At 41.1% G+C, this 22093-nt stretch overlaps 1 protein-coding gene across 1 annotated transcript in view; it reads right to left on the bottom strand.

Moving 5' to 3' along the window:
- Window positions 1-22093, bottom strand: part of Ankar (ankyrin and armadillo repeat containing) — a 40581-nt gene that overhangs the window by 1092 nt on the left and 17396 nt on the right. Inside the window, exons 10-22 of the mRNA XM_038315247.1 lie at window positions 21875-21979; window positions 19548-19789; window positions 18301-18469; window positions 13992-14233; window positions 13661-13814; window positions 13424-13585; window positions 11106-11212; window positions 10386-10508; window positions 9439-9597; window positions 8639-8756; window positions 7146-7255; window positions 1812-2008; window positions 454-500 (exon numbers count right to left, since the gene is read on the bottom strand). Coding sequence (XP_038171175.1) covers window positions 454-500; window positions 1812-2008; window positions 7146-7255; window positions 8639-8756; window positions 9439-9597; window positions 10386-10508; window positions 11106-11212; window positions 13424-13585; window positions 13661-13814; window positions 13992-14233; window positions 18301-18469; window positions 19548-19789; window positions 21875-21979 — 1935 coding nt within the window. The remainder of the gene's footprint in view (window positions 1-453; window positions 501-1811; window positions 2009-7145; window positions 7256-8638; window positions 8757-9438; window positions 9598-10385; window positions 10509-11105; window positions 11213-13423; window positions 13586-13660; window positions 13815-13991; window positions 14234-18300; window positions 18470-19547; window positions 19790-21874; window positions 21980-22093) is intronic.

Here is a 22093-nt window from a genome sequence, read left to right as displayed (position 1 = left end):
GGGTTGTCTGCACATTTTTAACTTTAAAAGATAGGATTGCTGGTTGGTAGGTTATCTTGACACAAACCTAGCCATAACTGAGAAAACGCTTCTAAAACACTGGCCCGTAGGCAAACCTGTGGGCGTTTTCTTCATTTATGATTGATGTGGGAGGGTCCTGCCCATTGTGGCTGGTGCTACCCCCTAGCTAAGTGCTCCTGGGTGTGTAAGAAAGGAAACTTAGTAGGGCAGAAATTGGCTCTTGTCCATGGCTTCTGTGTCAGTTCCTACCCTGAGTTTCTGCCCTCATTTCCCTGGATGACTGGCTGCAAGATGTAAGGTGAAATAAATCCTTTGCCTTCTAAGTCACCTTTGGTCTGGTGTTTGTTTTAATCAGAGCAAAAGAAAGCCTCAAGTAGAATCACAGACTGCTGGGAACAGCGGACGTTAAAGAAAGAAAAGAAAAACTACTACCTTTCTTAAAGATAGGAATTACAGATGGTCCTCCATTCTTTTCCAGGCTAAAAGGAGAAAATATCAAATAATTAAATGAAGACATAGTGTATATACCCAGAAAACCACGAATAAAGAAAGATTCTAGGTACCATGTTCAGGGGCCTAATGGTCTCTGTCATACATGTATAAAACTACATGCATGCTACCTGCAGATACCTTATATTTGATCACTTATTTACTCATTTCAAGCATTAAGTACATCTAAAATGGAATATTAATGATGTTTGAGGTGGTGGAAAGAAGGAATTCAAACTGAACTTTGAGGCAGACAAAATTGAATAGGAACATTTTTCATTTCCCCCAGTGTTATGGGAATGTACAAAGTACAAATCATTTGTACTAAATTAAATTTATGAAAAAATTAATTAATTTAACAAATTAATATAACCAAAGTTCAGATTGTGTTTTATATTAATTTATGTAACTAATTTTGGATTTCCAGCTTTCAAAGGATTCTTGAAATAGACTTACTTTTTTCTATACTTAAAATTGACTCATATGAACACAGTGTATTTTGGGGTCTCCTTCCCTTGTATCAGAGTAATAATTTACCTTGAGTAGCTCTTACATGAATGTCTTCCTACTTGGAAAGACTCATAATTCAGCTTTGCTCACAGTAAGATTTTTTTTTTCTTCCCCTATTTTAAAGACTTAGGTTATAATGAAACTATGGCGTTGAGATAGAATCAGTTGAGCAAAATGCTTGACAGACGCCAAAACTTCAGCCAGTTTTTCATTTTAGCTGCTGCCTCCCTTTATGCTGCTTGGATTTCTATGCACTTTTCAAGAAAACATGGGTCCAATCTCATCCAGATTTTCCCCAGCCGAGTGGTAGCGTCAACTGTGGCCCATGTCTATAGGATCTCTGACTGCAGTAACTGTTGCAGCCTTCCTTTTCGTCCTTTCTGTTTGGTAGCGCACTTCTCAGAAACAATTCTAACAAATCGGATCTTTCCTGGGCCTAGGTCTGCTTACACACACAGCAGAATACATCGACCAGCGTCTACATAGCCACAGCTTGTCTCTAGGCTGGGCAAGTGAACTTGACTGTTTCCCTGGGTGGAACAGTGCAGTTGAAGTGAGTAAAGACACTGAGTACTTAACACTAACCCTTAAACAGAAACCTGCTGCTACGGATCAAAACCGAAGACTCTCGGCATTCCAAAGTAAACAAAAGCGGGCTTTGCCAATGAACGTTCAAGGTTAAGTTTATACCCACAGGGTACCCCTGCATATCAAGAATGCACAAACACATTAGCGTATTTGCTAAATACGAAACACCACTACTGCCATTTCTTATTAAGACACAATACCACCTTAAGGACGGAAGTCCCACTCTTTGCTGCATTTGGAACTCCTTCAGGAAAGCAGGGTTAATCTTGGCGTCTCTGCTGATGTTGTTCATTATGCGCAGGAATTGGTTAGGTTTGTTCCTGCACTCAGACAGCAGGATGCGGAACGCGTAGGCATTGTAAGTTAGGTAGCCAAGGGCACAGGAACACGCTGTGCGAACCTGAAATTAGAAGAGGCTTTTCACGTTTTCCTGATGTTTTGTTATGATAAAAATATAACGGACCTAAAATTGGCTATTTTGACTGTTTTAAATCATGCAATTTGCCAGAGGTAAATATATTCATATACACTTTCTGAACATTATTTTGGGTTCAAGTCTCAGCATTCACTTTGAATTTTTAATCAATATATAGGTTGAGTGTGTCCTTTAGGTAGCATATGTAGAATTTCTCTATTTCAAAATAGGTTTATCACAATTTTATGAGAAGAGACTTCTTAAGCAATGGGCTGGTGTGGGAAGTCCTTCTGTATATGTATTGCTTTTATTGGTTAATGAATAAAGCTGCTTTGGGCCAATGGCTTAGCAGACTATAGCCAGGCTGGAAAAGATATATATAGAGAGAAGGAGGAGTTAGGAGAAGTCATGTAGCCAAGGATAGGAGACAGACACACCAGAACCTTGCCGGTAAGCCACAGCCGTGTGGTGATGCACAGATGAATAGAATGGGTTAGTCTAGGATATAAGAGCTAGCTAGAAATGTGCTTAAGCTACTGGCCAAATGGTATTGCAGTTAATATGGTTTCTGAGTTAGTATTTGGAGGCAGAGCAGTCGGAAAACAAACTAGCAGCCCCCTCCCCCAAGAATGAGGTCTGAAGGCTCAGGGATAATTTCAGCAGAAGTGACGGGAAGTGTACAGGGGGCAGTGCCTTCTGCACACACAGGGCAGCTCTAGGTGGAAACACACAGTAGTTTCAGTAGCCTGCACAAAGCCTGTGCACACACGGAGACCAAATCCCAGCGTGGAGAGGGGGAGTTGAGCACACAGTCCCACCCACGGCTGTGGAGCTATTGGCAATTGTGAATTGCTGGAATAGGGAGAGGGTTTTTTTTTTTTTTTTTTTTTCTCTAAGAGTTTAGTAGCCCCTGGTAAGTCAACTACACTCCAGTGGAAGACTGCACATTCAGGATATTTGAGCAGCACCAATTGGTCTTGATGGGTTTAAAAAGGACTCAAAGTTGGATGGGTAGGGGCAGGGGGATGGGTAGAGGGAAAGCGGGAGAGGAGGAGAGCTGAGTACAACGAAACACTTGGTATGGTATTCTCAAGAAAACTAACCAAAATTATCTAGCTCAGACTCTAACTAGCTACATCTTCAGAAAGGTCTGTTGGACCTGAGTTTGGGTCCCAGGACAACCCCAGGCAGCCACCTGGAACTCCAAGTCCAGGGAACCCAGCCCTCGCTTCTATCCTCCACGGGCACTTGACTTCACATGCACACACCTACACAGACAAGCTCGTTGTTTAAACTACATTAACCCTTAAGATAATTTCTGTAAGGATGAATATCAGATAATGGATGAAAACCAATCCATCATCAGCTAGGGGGCTAATGGTTCGTGCATGCCAGGCTACTCTCTCCACTTTCAGGCCTCGTCCTCTGCCCAGAGTTTTACCGAAGCCTGTGAATCGCCATTGGTTCCTACTCATTGCTCACAGTATCTGTGAGCATGTTGATTTCATTTTAGAATTACCTAAAATACAAAAAAAAAAATAAAATAAAAATAAAAAGGTTCACCCACTTGCTAAGTAACCAATTCTTGCTAGATACTTCCTAAACTTTTTTTTAGTTATAAATTTCTGTACCATCACGGTAGATTTATTTATAGACTGAGTATTTAAATCTTGAGTTACATAAAACAATGGCATTCATTGTGGCACCTCCGTACACCCATACTATAGGTTGTTCTTATATTTTGGTTTCTTTCACAAATCTGCATCTCATCCTTCCACAGGGCGCATTCTAAATCTCTGTATAGCCCAAACTGGCTTTGAAGTAGGAGGAAGTCTCCTGTGCCCCGAGATTACTGGCATGAACACGAGGCTTTGTGGCCTAGCCTCAGATCAGCATAGGAATGCTTATCCATCGGGTCTCTCTGCAAGGCAAAGCCCATGGAGACAGTCTCTCACTCAGCAAGGACCAGTGAACCTCAGGACAGCACAGACTTTGCTGGGACCACACGACCTGCAGGCTCTCTTCTCGCTTATAATGTTGATGATTCTCTTGGAGGTTTTGGTTCGGCTTTGTCAGTCACGCTTGGGACAGATGTAATCATTCCCGGAAAGCCCATTTTCTTTTTCCTCAAATATTTCCCCCTAAATAATTCTTTGGGAACCAATGCTTCGCAGGTTTCTTATTTGGAAACATGGGCTGTCCCTCCAGACCCCAGGGACCTCTCTGATTCAATGCTGGCAGGATCAGGATTGGAGGCAATGAAAGTTAATAAAGCAGCAGAGGGGACATTAACTACGTCAACGAGTTCTGGGAGGAAACATTAAGAATGGGGTGGTGTGGTGGAAAAAGAGTGTCTTACCCAAGTTCATCCTTTATAAAGAGGTTTTAGGACACTTTTCCTTAGGCGTATGGGATGCTTTTGTAGGACAAGGGACCAGTCAGAGAAATACAATTGAACTGTATGCAAGCAACTTATGGCAATTTGCTCCTTTTCTGTAAACAGGCTTCGTTAAGTTTTGAATGACATTGTTGTTCTTAAGGATGTAGGCCTAGCTGGCGGTGGTGGTGCACGCCCTTAATCACAGCACTCGGGAGGCAGAAGCAGGTAGATCTCTGTGAGTTCAAAGCTATCCTGGACTATAAGAGCTAGATCCAGGACAGGATCCAAAGCTACAGAGAAACCCTGTCTTGAAAAACAAAACAACAACAACAACAAAAGAATGTATGTCTAGCTGAGTGGTAGTGGCACACGCCTTTAATCCCAGCACTCATGGATCTCTATGAGTTTGAGGCCAGCCTGGTTTACAGAGCGAGTTCCGGGACAAGTTCCAAAACTACACCCTTTCTTTAAAAAAACAAACAAACAAAAACAACAACAACAAAAACCAAAAAAAAAGAAAGAAAAGAAAAGAAAGAAAGAATGTATACCTATTTAGCCAAGCTAGCAAAATACTGAGCGTTGTTTTTTGTTTATAAGTTGTTTTGATTTAAAAGTTGGGAAAAAATCTTTGTTTTAAGTATAAATTAATATGGCTCAAGCTACTTGGGAGCACCATTTGTGTGAAACTCCTCTGGGGTTCTCTCTTTTCTTTGCATGGATGCCCCCCTTCCTCAGGACCTGAACCTGGCTGGGGCAGGGCCTTAAGAGTTCTGTCATTAAAGCTTGATTTTATAATTAAAACAATTCATTTCATGGTTTTGTTTTTGTATTTAGCTTGGAGATTAATTTGACTAGGTATTGGATTTAAACTTTTTTTTTAAACATCTTAGTAAGAATAATACTAAAGCATGTCTTATTCTTTCCCTTCTGCCTGCTGTGGGGAGGCTGATCAGGCTGCTGTGTGCAGGTCGTTGTGTGCAGGCTGCTGTGAGGAGACTAAGCAGGGCATTGTGTGCAGGATGCTGTGAGGAGACTAAGCAGGGCATTGTGTGCAGGATGCTGTGAGGAGACTAAGCAGGCTGCTTTGTGCAGGATGCTGTGAGGAGATTAAGCAGGAAGCTTGTGTGCAAGTATAAACACAGCTTTGCTCAGAGGCTTTCCACCCATTTACCAGCAATATTAATCACCAGTTTCCCTTTTCCATGCCGACTTCTGTAAGTTTTTAAAAGGTGTGTGTGTGTGTGTGTGTGTGTGTGTGTGTGCGCGCATGTGTGTCCATCCCCATGGAGACCAGAAAAGAACACTGGATCCCTTGGAGCTGGTATTAAAGGCAGTTGTATGGGTGCTGGGAACGAAACTGTGTTCCTCTGCAAGGGCAGTACACGCTCTTAACCATCTCTCCAGTCCCATGGTTTCAAAATCTTTAATTACAGTTGTTATATTGCTTTTGTAAAATTCTGTTTAGATGTCAGAGTTCAATAAAAGTGTGCTGACAAGCAAAAAAAAAAAAAAAAGCCAATGAAATGATTCCTATTGAAATTCCGCTCTTCTGCTATGCCTGTAGACGGGACTCTAGCATAATTGCCATCGGAGCGGCTCCATCCAGCAACTGATGGGAGCAGATGCGAGACCCACAGCCAAACATTAGACAGAGCTCGGGGAGCCCTGCAGAAGAGGGAGGAGGAAGGATTGTTGGAGCCAGAGGGGTCAAGGACACCACAAGAGAACCCAGAGAATCAACTAACCTGAGCTCATAGGAGCTCACAGAGACTGAAGCAACAGCCAGGAAGCCTGCATGAGACTGACCTAGACCCTCTGCATAGATGTCACAGTTGTGTAGCTTGGTTTTCTTGTGGAACTCTTTAAGGATGGGAGAGGGGACTGTCTCTGACTCTTTTGTCTGCCTCTGGGACTCTTCCTCCCACTGGGCTGCCTCATCCTGTGGCAGGATATTCAATCACACTGTGGACCCCAATACTGCATCATGTACTAGGAAACCCTGCTTCTCTGTCTGGTGTGACTCAGCCTTAGCACGCCCCTTTAATCCAAGAGCTTTCTGCTTAAATGTTGTAAAAAGGGTTAAATAAAATCCACCTTACGTAGAGAGGTGGAGCAAACCACCAATTGAGAGGAAGTAACCATAGAGATTAAGAGGGAGTCAGGAGGAGAGAGAGAGATACAGGAAGTGGGAGGGAGGGACATCCGGTTGGAGTAGTTTTGTTTGAGACAGGAGAAAGCTCTTTTCCTGGGACGAGAACAGTGGAGGAGAAAGTAGCTGGTGCTTTCTCTGTCTCTCAGAGTTAGCGGTTTCCACCCCTATATCCGGCTCCCAAGTCTTCACTGGTAAAATAGACTTAGTTGAAAACAACATTGTCCAGTCTTAGTATGAGGGGAGGTGCCTAGTCTTACTATTAATATCTTGATATGCCATGTTCATTTGATATTCCTAGGAGAAGTAAATAGAGGAGGAGTAGATGGGGAGAAAGGAACTGGGAGGAGAGGGGGGAGAGAAAATTGTTGTTGGGATGTAATATATGAGAGAATAATTTTTTTTAAAAAAATATATTTTTGTGAAAAATCAGAATTGGACATATCAGACATGGCGTGACTAACACTGGAAAGTTCATCTATGCTTGAGTTATTATAAATTATTTACTATCCCAAGGAAATAATATCCCTTTGTGTGAAAGAAGCAAACTATTATTTGTAGCTCATTAAATTTTGCAATTAGCTTCTGCTTACCTCTTCTCTTCCTGAGTACAGGTGGTAGCAGAGCCGCTGGATTGCCCCCACTGTCATAAAAGCGTCTGGGATGCCAGCTCTAGAATGAGCCAGAGTCGCTATTAAGTTCCCTAGAATCAAAACAAAGGAAAGTTCCTCTATGATCCACAGCTGACAACAGACATGGTGCTTTTCCACTTGTGCACGGTAGTTTGAAAAGTTTGTCCTACGCAACCTTTCTGGTAAATCAAGAAGCAAATAAAATGTGGCATCTCTTGTAGCAAAGAGATCATGAACCAAAATCTAAAAGTACGACTATTAAATTTCCTTCCAGACCCGTTTTCCTACCGGGTGTCCAAAAGTTTCCACTGAGTGACTCGTCTTCCTCTCTAAGCAGACAGACTCCAAAACATGCGTTTTCTCATACAGCCACTGGCGAAGTGAGTGATAAATTTGATTTTTTTCATTTATTTTGCTAGGATTCACAGACTATCACTCTGAAACTGTTTATGTAGCTGTGAATGGTAGCACGGTTAAATATTACTTATCACCTATTGTTACAAGCATGGGTAAGCTTGAAGTGGATATACTTCGATAACATTGTGTCAAGAGGACTAGTGCGCCATTTTTCTTTGCTGGGTTGTATTTATTTTTGTTTGATGGGTTGTATTTATTTATTTTTGTTTGTTTGTTTGTTCTTTGAGACAGGGTCTCTCTCCACAACCATGGCTGCCCTAGAACTCACTGTGTAGATCACGCTAGCCTCGAACTCACAGAGCTCCATCTGCCTCTGCCTCTAGTGAGCTGGAATTAAAGATAAGGACAGCATCAGCTGTTGTTCTTCAAGAAGACCTGGGTTCAACTCCCTGTGCCCACGTCCTGAGTCACAACCATTGATAACTCCAGTCTTGGTGGATCCAACACCCTCTTCTGACCCACGGGCAACAGGTACACAGGCAGTGCAATACAAACTTGCAACCAAAGCACTCATACAAAAAAATAATATAATAAATAAATCTAAAAAAAAAAAATTCAAGGGGGCTGGAGAGATGGCTCAGCGGGTTAAGAGCACTGGCTGTTCTTCCAGAGGTCCTGAGTTCAATTCCCAGCAACCACATGGTGGCTCACAGCCATCTGTCATGAGATCTGGCGCCCTCCTCTGGCCTGCAGTAGTACATGGAGGCAGAATGTTGTATACATAATAAATAAATAAATAAATCTTAAAAAAAAATTCGAGAACTCGTAAATAGTAACAGGATGTATACATTCAAAAGAAACCACAAAGCACATCAATGTATATCTGCCACTACTATTAAAAATCAGAGTGCAAATTTTTTCTTGGTAGTGCATAATTGAATTCAACAGGGAATTAGACGTATTTTAGTATTGTTGAGATTGCGATCTAAAATATGTTTATGATCTGTCTTGAACGCAAACCCATGTTCCTTTGTGTGGAGGCCAGTGTACTTTTTGGTTGTTTTTTGTTTTGTTTTGTTTTGTTAACTATTTCTTACCTGTCAAGACAATAGTAGGAATGTGGATTGAATACAGACTGTTAACTAAAATATTAACACCTCTTGCCGTCAAAGTGATATGGTCCACGTCTATAATGACTTTAGCTAACACGACAATCTAAAAGAAAGCAAACAACAACAACAACAACAACAAAAAACCATAGAATTGGTGACTATTTGCTATTCAGATTCTCTTAATCATTTATGATTTGGGGGCATTTTAGGGACCAGAGGGGATGTTTGGTAGGCTCCAATAAAAGAGATGTGATGGTTGAAAAGACAGAGTTAAAGTACTTCCCCCAAATGCTCACAGCCATGGCCGCAACGGCCACAACGGCCACGTTATTCTTTCTGCATTTCTTGCAGCGTTTGACCTTGAATTTGAAGAAAAAAAAATAATTCACAAGGCTATAGGATTGAGAAGCTCTGAAGAGTAAGCATAAAACAGAGAGGAGCCTAAATACTGATGCCCGTGGAAGAAGCCACGCCATAAGCTGACAGTCCACACTGAGAGCTGTTCTCGACACAAGCAACCACGTGTCTCCACATAGTTGCTGTGAGCATGATGTGATTAAAAGACCTGCTCTGGGCCTCGCAGGGTTGTGGCAGGCGTGAGATGCAACTTGAGAGATTCTATATAAATACAGAAGTCTTAATAACGGGCTTCTCGTGAGGTAGAGGGGCTAGTGCAGAGAATACTCGAGTTCATAAATGCATCGACCTTTTTTTCTGAATCCCCGGTGGAGAAGCGCTCACCCAGACAACGTGCTTGCTAGTATGAAATGCTCAGCCCCGGGTACCTGAAATGCTGCCATCGCCCTCTCCGTTTCAACTTTGGACTGAAGGAAAGGCTCAAAAATGGATAAAGTTATCATTCCTTTTTCCAGTATTAAGTACTGTTGAAAACGGTTGTTGAAGGCGAAAAGAGTCATTGCGTAACCGGCTCTCAGGCAAATGTCCTAGGGAGAGGGGAAACCCCAACAGTTTTCACTTGCTTTGTTATCCGCTGGGTTTTGAGTTATCGCCTATTAAAATGCATCTCATTCTTTGTAGATGGAGCAGCGGCGGCGGGGCTGCGTCCCGCCACCCAGCCGCCGGCTAGCTTTACACCCGAAATAATTGCACGGAAACTGTATTCTTTTAAACACTGCCTGGCCCATATTGGCTAGTTCTCACATCTTTCTTTAACCCATATGTAGTAATCCGTGTAGCACCACGAGGTGGATCGCTTACCAGGAGAGATCCTAGCCTGTGTCCATCTCGGAGAGGAGAGGCATGGCGACTGCTTATGGCGACTGCCTGAAGCGTCTCCCCAACTCGGCTTCCTTTTCCCCACAATTCTGTTCTGTCTACTCTGCCTCCCTAATTTTCTGTCTGCTAATAACTGCCTCATATTAGCTGCCTTGGGAAAGCTCTCTTCACCACGTGGCATTTCGGAAGCCTCGGTGTTCTCTGGGTAAGAAGTGCATGATTGGGGGATTGGAAGGGCATGCGATTAAACGAAGGGTGTGATTCCGGACAGAGATTTCACCACGCGTTAAAACTGAGCACACCAAGGAAGACATGTGGCAACTATGAAAAATGTGGAGCCATATTATCGCAGCTTTACAAACTCATGACCAACAAAGTATATTCTCTTAAATAAAAGGCTTGCAGGCTGCCTTGGCGAACGCTTGGTCGTAACTGACTGCGCTTTCTTAGAACCGTTCCCCCTAGGTGAGCGCTCTGAGGGATGTCAAAGTCCTACCTTGTCTTTTGAGTGAAGAAGATAAAGGACATCGGAATACTGAAATCCTTCCTTTTCTTGTAACTCTTTCTGTAGCAAGTCATTTCCTAGGACGATGCATGCCAAAGAAAATGCCACTTCAACCTAAATATGTGGTTTTCAAAAATTACGTTTCAGTCACACATTACTGAAGAATGTCTAGTACGTACATATTTGCACAGGCTAGATTGTGGAATTATAAAGTGTTTAAGGCGCAATGTGTTGATTATAATTCTTTGACTCCGGTGAGTGTGACCCAGCCTCTGGAGGGAGTCCCTCATAGATTTTAATGGCCAGGAAATTTCCAAGTCCTCTATGACCAGAGATCATCACACATCTCCTGAGAGTGCTGGGTAGGGGGTGTCCTAGGGACAGCAAGGCATGTTCAGAAGTCCTGTAACATCTTACATATGTAATTGTATCCCTTCCACATCCAAACATAATTTTCAAATATTTACTAGCATGGGTTTAAAGGCTAAGGAAAAATAACCAAGGACTAAGTGCAGAAGACTTTCATGTCCTCTTAGCAGAAAATAATATTTGCCACACCAATATTTCCTGCTTAAAACTTTTAGAATTTTGTTTTAAAAGTTAAACTGTTATGCTTGTAAACCTACATACTCTAAGGTACAAATTATTCTTAAGACTGTTCTGTAGATTACATTTACTGCATTAGAGAACATTGGAAGCGTTAATCCCTACCTTAATGTTAACCGAAGGGTGACCTCTTAGGAGCTGAATGAGCACAGGAAAGGCGTTCTCCTCCACCACGAACTGCTGACTCAAGGGATTGCTCGTGTGGGCCACACCTGTGAAGCTCCCAGAGGTCAAGGAGGTCATGTTTTTGTTCCATTTTTAAACTGTAGAGTCAAACTTGGCTGAATTTTGATCGATAAACTATCTTAAAGTAATGTGGCTAACAGATTTTAAAAACATAGTATATTGGCACTGTTTCAATACTTCCTTTGATTTTTTTTTAAAGGGCAGAATAAACATGGAAATTCATTACTAGAATTATAGATAATTTTATCGTAAGAGACACAGCACAGAAATTTGAACACTGCTACATTAATTATAAGAACCATCACTGGTTAAAATTATATTCTGGTACTCCAAGTACCAGTTTATAGCCAGTATTTTCCATGAAAATACAAAAATGACTAATCACTGAGTTAAAATTTCTGGCTTTCATAAATTGCAGATACTAAAAACATACATTGTCTTCCTTTCTATCACTCTGTATTTTAAGTTGCAATCTAATATCAGGAGAAAACTCAATCTCATTTTTGTGAATATGCATAAACAATTTAATTTTGTTTTGTCTAGGAGTGCCTATATATATATATATATATATACATATATATATATAGTAGGTTTATATATTTAAATGTAGTATTATGTACACTATATAGCTATAAATAAAGTAAGTTTATATACTTAAATACAAATACAAGTTTAGGCATCTGTGAAAAGTGATGAAGAGCCACCCACATATTGTTTTTTTGTCAAGTTTAACTAGAGGGAGTAGAATGAGCAACACCTATTTTATCAATTTTATTTTCTTGCTTTCACCATCCCAATAAAATCACAGTTGTTGGGGGGATGATCAAGGATATGTGTATGCATGTACATATGCACAGATATGTAAATATATGTATGTGTATGTGTGTATGTATGTGTGTATGCTGTGGAATATTTTTTTACATTGTGAAGATGTGTTTTTGCCAAGGCACCTTCTAACTAGTTTAATAAAGAACTGAATGGCCAATCGCTAGGCAGGAAGAGGTTAGGTGGGTTTTCTAGGGACAGAGAGGACTCTGGGAAGAAGAAAGGCAGAATCACTAGCCAGATACAGAGTGGAAACAAGAGATGAAAGATTGTTTATGGATGTTTCTCATAATTTATGGGGGATTGGTTACAAATTGTTATTGATCATAGTCAGGAAAAAAAACTAGACAAACAAGTTAAATTCAAAGATCTCTTTCTAAAGGAAAAATGGGGAGCTAATATAAAAATGATGAGATAAAAGGGTAATTATTGAATCTACTTAATTAATCTAAAAAATTCTGTTAATCTCAAAATATTTTTCATTGGTATGGATTTTGTTTTATTGATACAAATTTAAGGTTAATTTTGTTAAGCTATATGTATATATCTACTCTTGTGTGGGATATTATTTAAAAATGTAATGTATACTTAAAAATACAGGTTGCCGGGCGGTGGTGGCGCATGCCTTTAATCCCAGCACTCGGGAGGCAGAGGCAGGCGGATCTCTGTGAGTTCGAGACCAGCCTGGTCTACAAGAGCTAGTTCCAGGACAGGCTCCAAAGCCACAGAGAAACCCAGTCTCGAAAAACCAAAAAAAAAAAAAACCAAAAAAAAAAAGATACAGTTTAGTAGCTAGTCATCTATAACAATCACACTTAAAGTCATATTAATATGCCTTCAAGGTTAAAAAGATATATTTAGATAGATGGCATCACCATATCTGACTTCAAGCTCCACCATAGAGCTAAAGTAATGAAAACAAACCCACACAGAAGCCGTTTTTATTTTCTTTGCAAGAAATAGCCCACAGCCTCTACCCTGACCTCAGCAGGGTCAGCAAAGAACCAGAGCTCAAAAGGTCAATTCTTTTGCAACAAAGGCCACTTTCTATAAACAAACAATAGCTTATGTAAGTCAACAAGAATTGAGAAAATGTAACTGAATATTAACCTTAAGAAATTTATAGCTCTTGACATTTTAAAGTTCTCTTAAAAGAAATGGGATTGTTTTAGTTCAAAAATAGCCAGTGCTCACTGTCTTCATTTTCTATCCTACTCAGAATTCCAAAGCAAGAAGATGTGAAACTCTCAGGTTCAGCACTTGAACTCACCAAGGTCTTGGGGAAACCATTTATCATTCTCTGAGCTCTTTCACGGTGTGAACAGAGACAGACAAACGTTCTCCGACTCTACCGAAGACTCTTTTTTTTTTTTTTTCTCATAGTAATTAAAAACTTGAGGCTGCATACATACCAATACAGATGGAGCCCACGGCTCTGATGACGCTCAGAAGGGTGCCTTCGGCTATCTTGTTGATTCTCAGTAAGCGGACCAGGGGCGCAATGCCGTTCCCTTCGCATATTTGGTTTTGATGCAGCCTGCTGTCCTTACTGAGCGCGATGACCGCTTCGCCTCCTGGCAGAGAACGGTAAAAGAGGTGGGTGTGGACTTCAGCGTCTACACCAGCGGTCTGCATAGAGCGTAACTTACCTACGTACTGCATCTTGGCTGATGGAGACAGAAGCATGTTTATTATGAAGTTGTAGCCAATCTGTTCCGCCATAAACTTCTGCTGCTTCAGGGTTTGGCCTGCCAAGGCCCACAGTGCTATGGCTCCTTGCTCCTTAACATCTAATTGAAAGGCCTATTAAGACAAAAACATGCCGTTCATTCAGAGAGCATGTTCTGAACACTTTACGGATATATCTTTTTATATAAAGTGCGCATTTTAGAATTTGATGGTCCGGTCTCCCAAATAAAATCCAAAATGAAGTGAACCCTCTAAACAGCTGGAAAGGTAATGGAAAAAAAAAATCCCTACCTTGAGTAGTTTGAGGAGATCTTTAGTTAATTTTCTTTCGAGAAACGCCCTCTGGATTAGAGGGTTGCAGTTTGCCAGGGACTCCACAGCCATTGCACCCTTCACTTGGACACTGAGCTGCTTGCCTTTAAACAGAGCGACCAGGGGAGGGATGGCCCCTTCCAGTGCCATGGCATCCTGCACCTCCTTGTTGTCCCGGCCGACCTCGGCGATGGTGGCCGAGGACACGGCCTTCAGCGTATCTTCAAAAGAGTCGAGGGCAAGCGAACAAGTCACCAGAAACGTCAACCTGCCACGCGGCAGGGTAGCTTTCCATGTTACAAAACTGAATTCCTAAGTTCAAAGACAAGACTGTCCAGATTCATCCTTTAGATTTTGTTTGGTCCGCTACTTCTTATACCGATACTTGGGCCTATGTAGATAATTATAGCATATTCAACGTAGTTTAACTACAAATATAACATCCAGAATTTTTGTTTACCATTGAAATATTTTCTTCCTCTCTTTTATGAACATAAAAGTCACAAATGCCTTCTGAATATTGCATATCAACGGTCATATTACATTTTATTAGCAATTCACACTTTAAAAATATATGGTTGTTTCAAACCTTTTGCTGTTTTAAATGATTCCAGGAGAAATTTTCTTAGCATGTAGGTATTTATCAATACATTTTTCCCCCTTAGCATTGAGTATCTTGAATTACTGGAATAAGTCTAAACATCTCAGTAAATTGTTTTCTAAAAGAACCAGTAGCATCTTATTCTTTCACGATCAGAGCTCAGGCATATCCATTTGATTTTGTCTTCTTGAATAGAAATATTTTCATTAAAATGAATACTTAAAACTTAATAACTTAGTAGACTAAATGATATCTCATTTTATTTTGCTGTTATGAATTTACAGAAAAGTTTTAAGAATGAGTGGGAGAACTCACATACTTCACCTGGATATATAAATTTAACTAGTAAATTAATTTTATATATTTATGTGTTTACAACTTAGTTTTGTTTTATTTATTTATTATCTATTTATTTCTGCTATTCTGTCCTGGCTAGCTTGAAACGCACCATCTAGGCCAAACTGGCCTCAAACTCACAAATATCCAGCTGTCTTTGCCTCGCCCGATACTGGGACTGAAGGAGTGTACCACTATGCCAGGCTATAATTTAGTTTTCCACATTTGTGTTGGGAGAACAAAGGTCCTTGTATCCCCAGATCACCATGGAAACCAGGAATGTTAAGCATGTTGGATTGTCTTCCCAAAGGAGAAGGTGGAGAAATGGGGGGTGACTAAATGCCTGGGGTACCGCAGGGCCAGCCTACATCAAGCTCCCTCAACCAGGAGTGGAGGGAGCTAGGAGACCAAATGACTATCTCTAGTCATTCTTGGAAGAAATCACACGTATTTTAGTTGAGTTTCAATGGAATTATGCCTCCTTGCGCACTGGGGATTGTATTACGCCAGGAGACATTTTCCTCAAATTGTACTGTGTTTGAGCGTGCTGGCAATAAACGGCCTGGCGTCAGACTCCTGATCTGAACCAGTACGGCTGACCAAGCCAGGCTTAACTGAGCTTTCCTTTCTGCCTCTTCGTGGATGACTTCGCTGCTGCCGGTGATGACGGCAGGGACCCGCACACATCTGAGGCTGTGTGTAGACATTAGATATACAATCAGTAGAGGCGATGCTTTCATCAAACGTCAGCTGCCCTGTGGTGTCCTCTGTGACACTTTTCTCCCTCGGTATAGAACGAAATTGAGAGCATGCGTTTAATGTATGATGTCTCTGTAGCTCTTTCTTCCCTCTTTTGTGACTTTTTAAGTGAACAGTAATCATTTGTTTCAAACCTCCGTTCAGGTTTGTTTCTTGTTTCTCATGGTTCAAGATATGCACCTGTTGGGGAATACTGTTTTCAGGTGTGTGACTTTTGTTTACGCTGCATTTGTTTAACTCTGTGAAGCTGTGTTACTGTGCCTATCTAAAACATCCGATGGTCCTAAAAAAAACGATGAACGGCCAATAGCGTGGCAGGAGCAAGGATGGGCGGAGCTGGCAGGTGGAGAGTATTAAGAGATGGGCAGGAGAAGATAACATCAGAGGCCAGCTGCCTAGCTAGCCAGCCACCCAACCAGTCACAGAGTAAGAAGGAAAGAAAGGTGTACAGAAATCGGAAAGATGAGGTGAAAGGTAGTCAGAATATTTCAAGTTTTTTTTTTTTTTTTTTTTTTTTTTAAAGCTGACAAGAAACAAGCCAAGCTAAGGCTGGGCATTCATAACTAAGAAGAAGCCTCTTCCAAGTGTGTGGTTTACTTGGGTAGTGGACCACGGACAAAACCAACAGAGTAAAGCATCACACAATATCCATTTCTGTCCAGAATAGCTAAAAAGCGACATCGTGGGGCTGGAGAGATGGCTCAGTGGTTAAGAGCACTGCCTGCTCTTCCAAAGGTCCTGAGTTCATATTCCTAGCAACCACATGGTGGCTCACAACCATCTGTATTGGGATCTGGTGCCTTCTTCTGCCCTGCAGGCAGAGCACTGAGAATACTGTATACATAATAAATAATAAATCTTTTTAAAAAAGTGACATCGTATGCCTTGACAATGGTTCATGTTGTGTTAAAGGATGTTCATCGATTTTCATTAGTAGTGTTAATTTTGATTCCACGGTTAAGCTCCTATTCTGTTTAGTTGCCATTACTGCCTTGCTTCTAATAAAAAGAGCTTGAACTTTAATATTGTGTGAATAAGCTGGGCACACCCTTAATCTCGGCATGTGGGAGGCAGAGGCAGCAGGCCCTTTGTGAGTTCTAGGTTAGCCCAGCCTACCCCGTAAGACGCTGTCTCAATAATAAGAAAGTGTTCATCAAAACTTGCTATCAAAATTGAGCAGAGATGTGTAATATTTCCCTGAAACAATCTTAAAATTTTTTATAAAACATTAGTTTGCCCAATCGACTTGCCTTTCTCAAAAAGCAAAGTAACACGGATAAAAACCACACACCCACTTTGATGCTATTTTCTTAATAACTTAATGCTCTATGACTGAGCCACTTGGCCCATAGTAAAGAGAATTAGTTGCTAAAATGCTAAAGTTGTGTAGAGAGAAAAAATAATTACAATTATAAATTTAAATTCTTCATACTTCTTAAAGGAAGAGGATAATATAGATTCCAGTGTAGGAGAATAATGCTTTTATTTAGGTGTTAGACCTAAGAGGGAATTATTTTAAGTATTTATTTTTATTACTTTTTGTGAGCTCACTTATTTAAGTTACTGTTATAATTCCTGCTTTTTTTTTTTATAATATCTAGAGCAGGCAGAGAAACAAAGAAAGAGTGAATCTCTTGCTTGACGTTTTTATTAATGGCACAAGCAAAGTAAGATGGGGAATTATAAGTAAAATTGACATGGTGGAACTGAGCATAAAGGCTGCCTCCCGTGCTGCTCCTCCAGCAGTCAGGAGAGACTAGCGAATGGTGCAGCAAACTTGGAAGGGAACACTCAAGGACCGGAAGGACGCTTTAAGTGTCTTTATTACCTGGTGCTGATTCTTAGAAGAAGACACTTGCTTAAATTGAACTTCTAAAATAATGCAAGCTCTCTGAAGCATTCCCCTTATCTAAGCTTGGATTATTGTTTAACCAATGTTTTTATTTTGTATTTATTCTGTACTTACATATGATGAACTAAGGAGAAAGACGGATGACAAACCAAGCCGGGACAAAAGGAGACACAGCTGTACCCATGTTTTTCTCCTTATAATTGAAGTGCGCATAATGCTGTGTCTGCTCGCCAGGATGGGACTGTCCTTACAGAATGCAGGTGGTCGTTTATGGCTGCTGCAGAAGCTGCCTGGTTTCCCTTGGACTCCTAGGACTGAGGTGCACTTCAGAAGCAGGTACCTGGCTTAATGCCTGCTGATCGCCTTGAACTTCGATATCAGATATATAAGAGCAAATCTGAACTTCTTGGTGTGCATTGCAAAATCGCTTCCAATGATCTAAATATTTGTTCATAAAAGAATACGTGTCCTCCCTGAACATAGAATCTGCTCTATTTTCACTATTCACGGGTTATATTCTTATTTATGCAGATGTCCAGTTAAACATTTTAATATACTTCTGAGAGTCAATTATTTCTATGAACTTAGCAGCTTTAAGTTTTTTAGCTATTTGGGTTATATTGTGTGCAGAGATCCGTTCAAAGATAAACCCAACGTATTTGTTAGCAGAAACATCCAGATCACGTTTGCTTTACTTGGTAAATCCGGCTGGCGACTTAAACAGACGAGCTGAGGCTCACCGGAATCAGAGCTCAGGAAGCGGATGAGGTACTGGATGCCATTGTGCTCGATCATCGCTCTCTGGTTGCTTTCGTTCCCCATACAGAGCACCCGGATACAGTTCATGACGTTCACCAGCACGCTTTCTATGTTCAGGCTCAAGAGGTTCACCAGCGCCGGGATTCCATTCTGAAGAGGAACGAGAAGAAATGGGAGCTCATTCAAGATTGATGCCACGTCGTTTCGAGGCCTGTAATCTTTCTGTAAACACATCCTTGTTTACTAGAGAACACCTGTTGTAAACAAAGGTGTCTACTGACGTCACACGGTTAAGACAACAGAGTCATTCTTTATCTAGAAAAATACGATATTATTGCAGAATGAAGATAATACATACATATTTGTTTCCTGACCCATTAAAGTGGAACGGTGCAGCACAGCCTAAGGAGACTGCATCCATAGAGAAACTTTACCCTTATTTTGGCTAGCTGCCAGGATCAATTAACATGAGATTTAGGTAGATAAGACTGAGTGACTGAAATAGATGTGGGTGTGACTATATTTCCAATATATTTTCAAAAGGATTGATAATAGACAGAGCAGTTAAAGTTTTTCATAGACATTTTTTTAAAAAATGCACAAAGGCAAATGATGTTGAAAGACCCAAAGAGAACAGAATAAATAGAAATGGTTTTCCACCATAAGGAAGCCAAGGTAGTTATCCATTTGATAACGTAGATGGTTCAGTTCATATTGAAGAAACAATTCTATGAAGTGGAAGAAACTTCTATCAAGTAACTCCACTTCATTTGCGAGCATCCAAAAAAAGATCTTAAAGCGTTCGTGGACACAATAGGTGTAGGTTTTGTTTGCAGGGACAAAGCAGAGCAGCCATAGCTTGGAGTTCACCAAAAGCAGTTGTATCCTAATTCTTTCTGGTACATAATTATGATATATTTCTCACGCAGAACTAATATCTTCGTATAAACCAGAAACAATTGGTATATACTATGAGACGTACTCCATTTTCTCTCCGGGGCCACTCAGGTCTAAACTAGGCCCCCTGGCGTTGGGCCCCAGCCCTGCACTGATCTACACGCCCGCGGCTTGCTGAAGGGTTTTTTTTTTTTTTTTTTCCTGACATTCTTTCTCCTTTAGCTGGCCAGCCCTGGGAGTTTGTTACTCTAACAGCATGGATCGCTGTCTTTCTAGTTTCTATGTGAGAGGACGGCCGCCGGTCGGAAGTGTTTCACGGGACAGTACTCACATATTTGGCAATAACATCCTTGTTTTCACACCTCGCAATATCATACAGGATGACAGCGCAGCGAGAATGCAGTTCGGGCTCATCGGAAGCCAGCAGGTTGATCAAAGCGGGGATGCCTCCCGCCTCCACCAAAGCATGCACGACGCTCACGTGGGTTGAGATATTGCTCAACAACCCGACGGTCTTACATTGCAGTTTTATTCTGGGACATTTTAATAGATTGATTAAGGCAGGAATGGTGCCTGTAAAGATAAGACTAAGATGAGCATCAATGTCTCAAAGTTATTTGTTGTCCATTTATCCTGACAGTAATGAAATAATGTTTATGGTATGGCAATCTTACAGACAGTTCTACAAAATACAGAATAACAATTTGAAGTGATGTGAAAATAATTATTGTCTTATCTACAAGATAGTGACTTTTGATGTTTGGATGTTTCATTTCATATAACATAATCCTACATATGTTAGTAAATCTAAACCATCTTTAAAACACTCAATTTTGGCCTATAGAATTGATAATTTGTTATATAGACAGAAACTCACTGTGCAGTTCACCATCTTCCTGTGTCAGCTTCCCAAGTGCTGGGAACAAGGTGTGCACCGTCATGCCTAGCTGATAGAGGCTTTGGGTACCACATGGTAACAATATGTGCATCGTCGTGCCAAGCTGATAGAGGCTTTGGGTACCACATGGTAACAAGATGTGCATCGTCATGCCTAGCTGATAGAGGCTTTGGGTACCACATGGTAACAATATGTGCATCGTCGTGCCAAGCTGATAGAGGCTTTGGGTACCACATGGTAACGAGATGTGCATCGTCATGCCTAGCTGATAGAGGCTCTGGGTACCACATGTGCATCATCATCCCTAGCTGATAAAGGCTTTGGGCACCACAGGTTGAAGTTCTGCTTGGGATTCTGACTTGTCTGGCGTGGCAGTAACTGTGTAATTATTTGAATATGTTACCATACATTATCTTAAACCAAAAAGTAAAAAATGTACTCATTCAATAAAATGTAACAGTAGCCTCATCCATTATAATAGAAATATAGAAATCTAGAAAACCTAGCTTTAGGTGAATGCTTGTTAGGTTTACCTCAGGTCAGTTGCTAAGCTACACAAAGTTATGAAAAATTATGACTATAACTGAGGCTCCTTTATTTATCTACCCGAAATGAAACCACCTATTGTTGACTTTTGGGGGAGACAGAGCTTTTCCAAACATGCCTTTAATGAGTTAAATAAGCGAAAGCTTGTTCATCCATCAATATTCACGGGACATCATTTGCGTCTCAATATGCACGTTAGCGAAGTGGATTCCAGCCTGGATAGTTCGACATTCCCATCCTTTCTGGAAGTCAGAGCGGACAGCGCGGCTCTCAGAACAAGTCCGCATGGCTGGCTCATTTGATTAGTGAAGGAACCAGGCCAGAGGAACCAGGCAACTAGTGCCGTTTCTGAATGCGGAACTACTTACAGGCCTGGCCTGGCATTTTCTTCTAGTTTTCAATTTAAAAAGGGAATTGTACAAGTATAGGACTGGAATAATTTATAGAAAGCGGTCCTAGCAGTACCATGTTGGTTGTGCTTACCGTCACTTTGACGACGTCATCTAAAAGTGCCCAAGAGGAGAGCCTCTAGGCAGGACTGTCTAGGTAAGGTTGGCCTCTGAGTGCGCGAGCGCGTGTGTGTGTGTGTGTGTGTGTGTGTGTGTGTGTGTGTGTGCTGTGTGTGTGTGTGTGTGTGTGTGTGTGTGTGTATGTGTGTGTGTGTGTGTGTGTGTGTGTGTGTGTTGGAGGGACGACTGACGCAGGTCCTTGCGTCCTTGACTTCCCTGTAAGGATAGATTGTAACTTGGAATTGCAAGATAAAATAAACACTTTCTGCCCTGCGTGGTTTTTTGTCAAGGTAGTTTGTCACCACCTACAACAGACGCTATACTAAAGTTCTTTTTATTACTTCTTAAAATTTTAATTTGTGTAGGGAGGAGGATGGGGGGGGGGATCTGAGAGAAGTTGAGGAGGAAACCACGACCAAATATATTGGATAAATTTTAAATTAAAAACAAGGCTGAGGCAAGGGGATTACAAGTTCAAGGCCAGCCTGGGTTATATGTGCGACCCTGTCTTGAAAAACATACATACATATATGTGTGTGTATGTTTATGCTTTACATCTGATCCCAGCATTAAATATGCATTCCTATGTTAATATGCGTGTGTTATATATACTATATACAATATATTAAAATGATTAACCTGAATATAATATAGCTTTACTTAACCTGTGACAAGAAAAAGAGAGTTAATATATTTTTGCATCACCTGCATCCAAAATACATTTCCAGTACCGGTCTTTGGCTAAGCAGATCACTTCTAGAGACATGACGGCCATCATCCTTCGCTTGAAGCTTTCACACTGCAGCATCTCTGGTGAGTGTGCAACAGAAAAAACACAGCTGTGATTTACAGCAGAGTCACCGGGATGTCTGACGTCGTCGTCACATGGTAGACCGAACACACGAGTTGAGACCACCCCATCAC

This window comes from Arvicola amphibius, chromosome 18, assembly GCF_903992535.2.
Source record: "Arvicola amphibius chromosome 18, mArvAmp1.2, whole genome shotgun sequence".
Taxonomy (NCBI): domain Eukaryota; kingdom Metazoa; phylum Chordata; class Mammalia; order Rodentia; family Cricetidae; genus Arvicola; species Arvicola amphibius.
The sequence above is the reverse complement of the archived record's forward strand: the minus strand, read 5'-3'. Positions and strand labels throughout refer to the sequence as shown.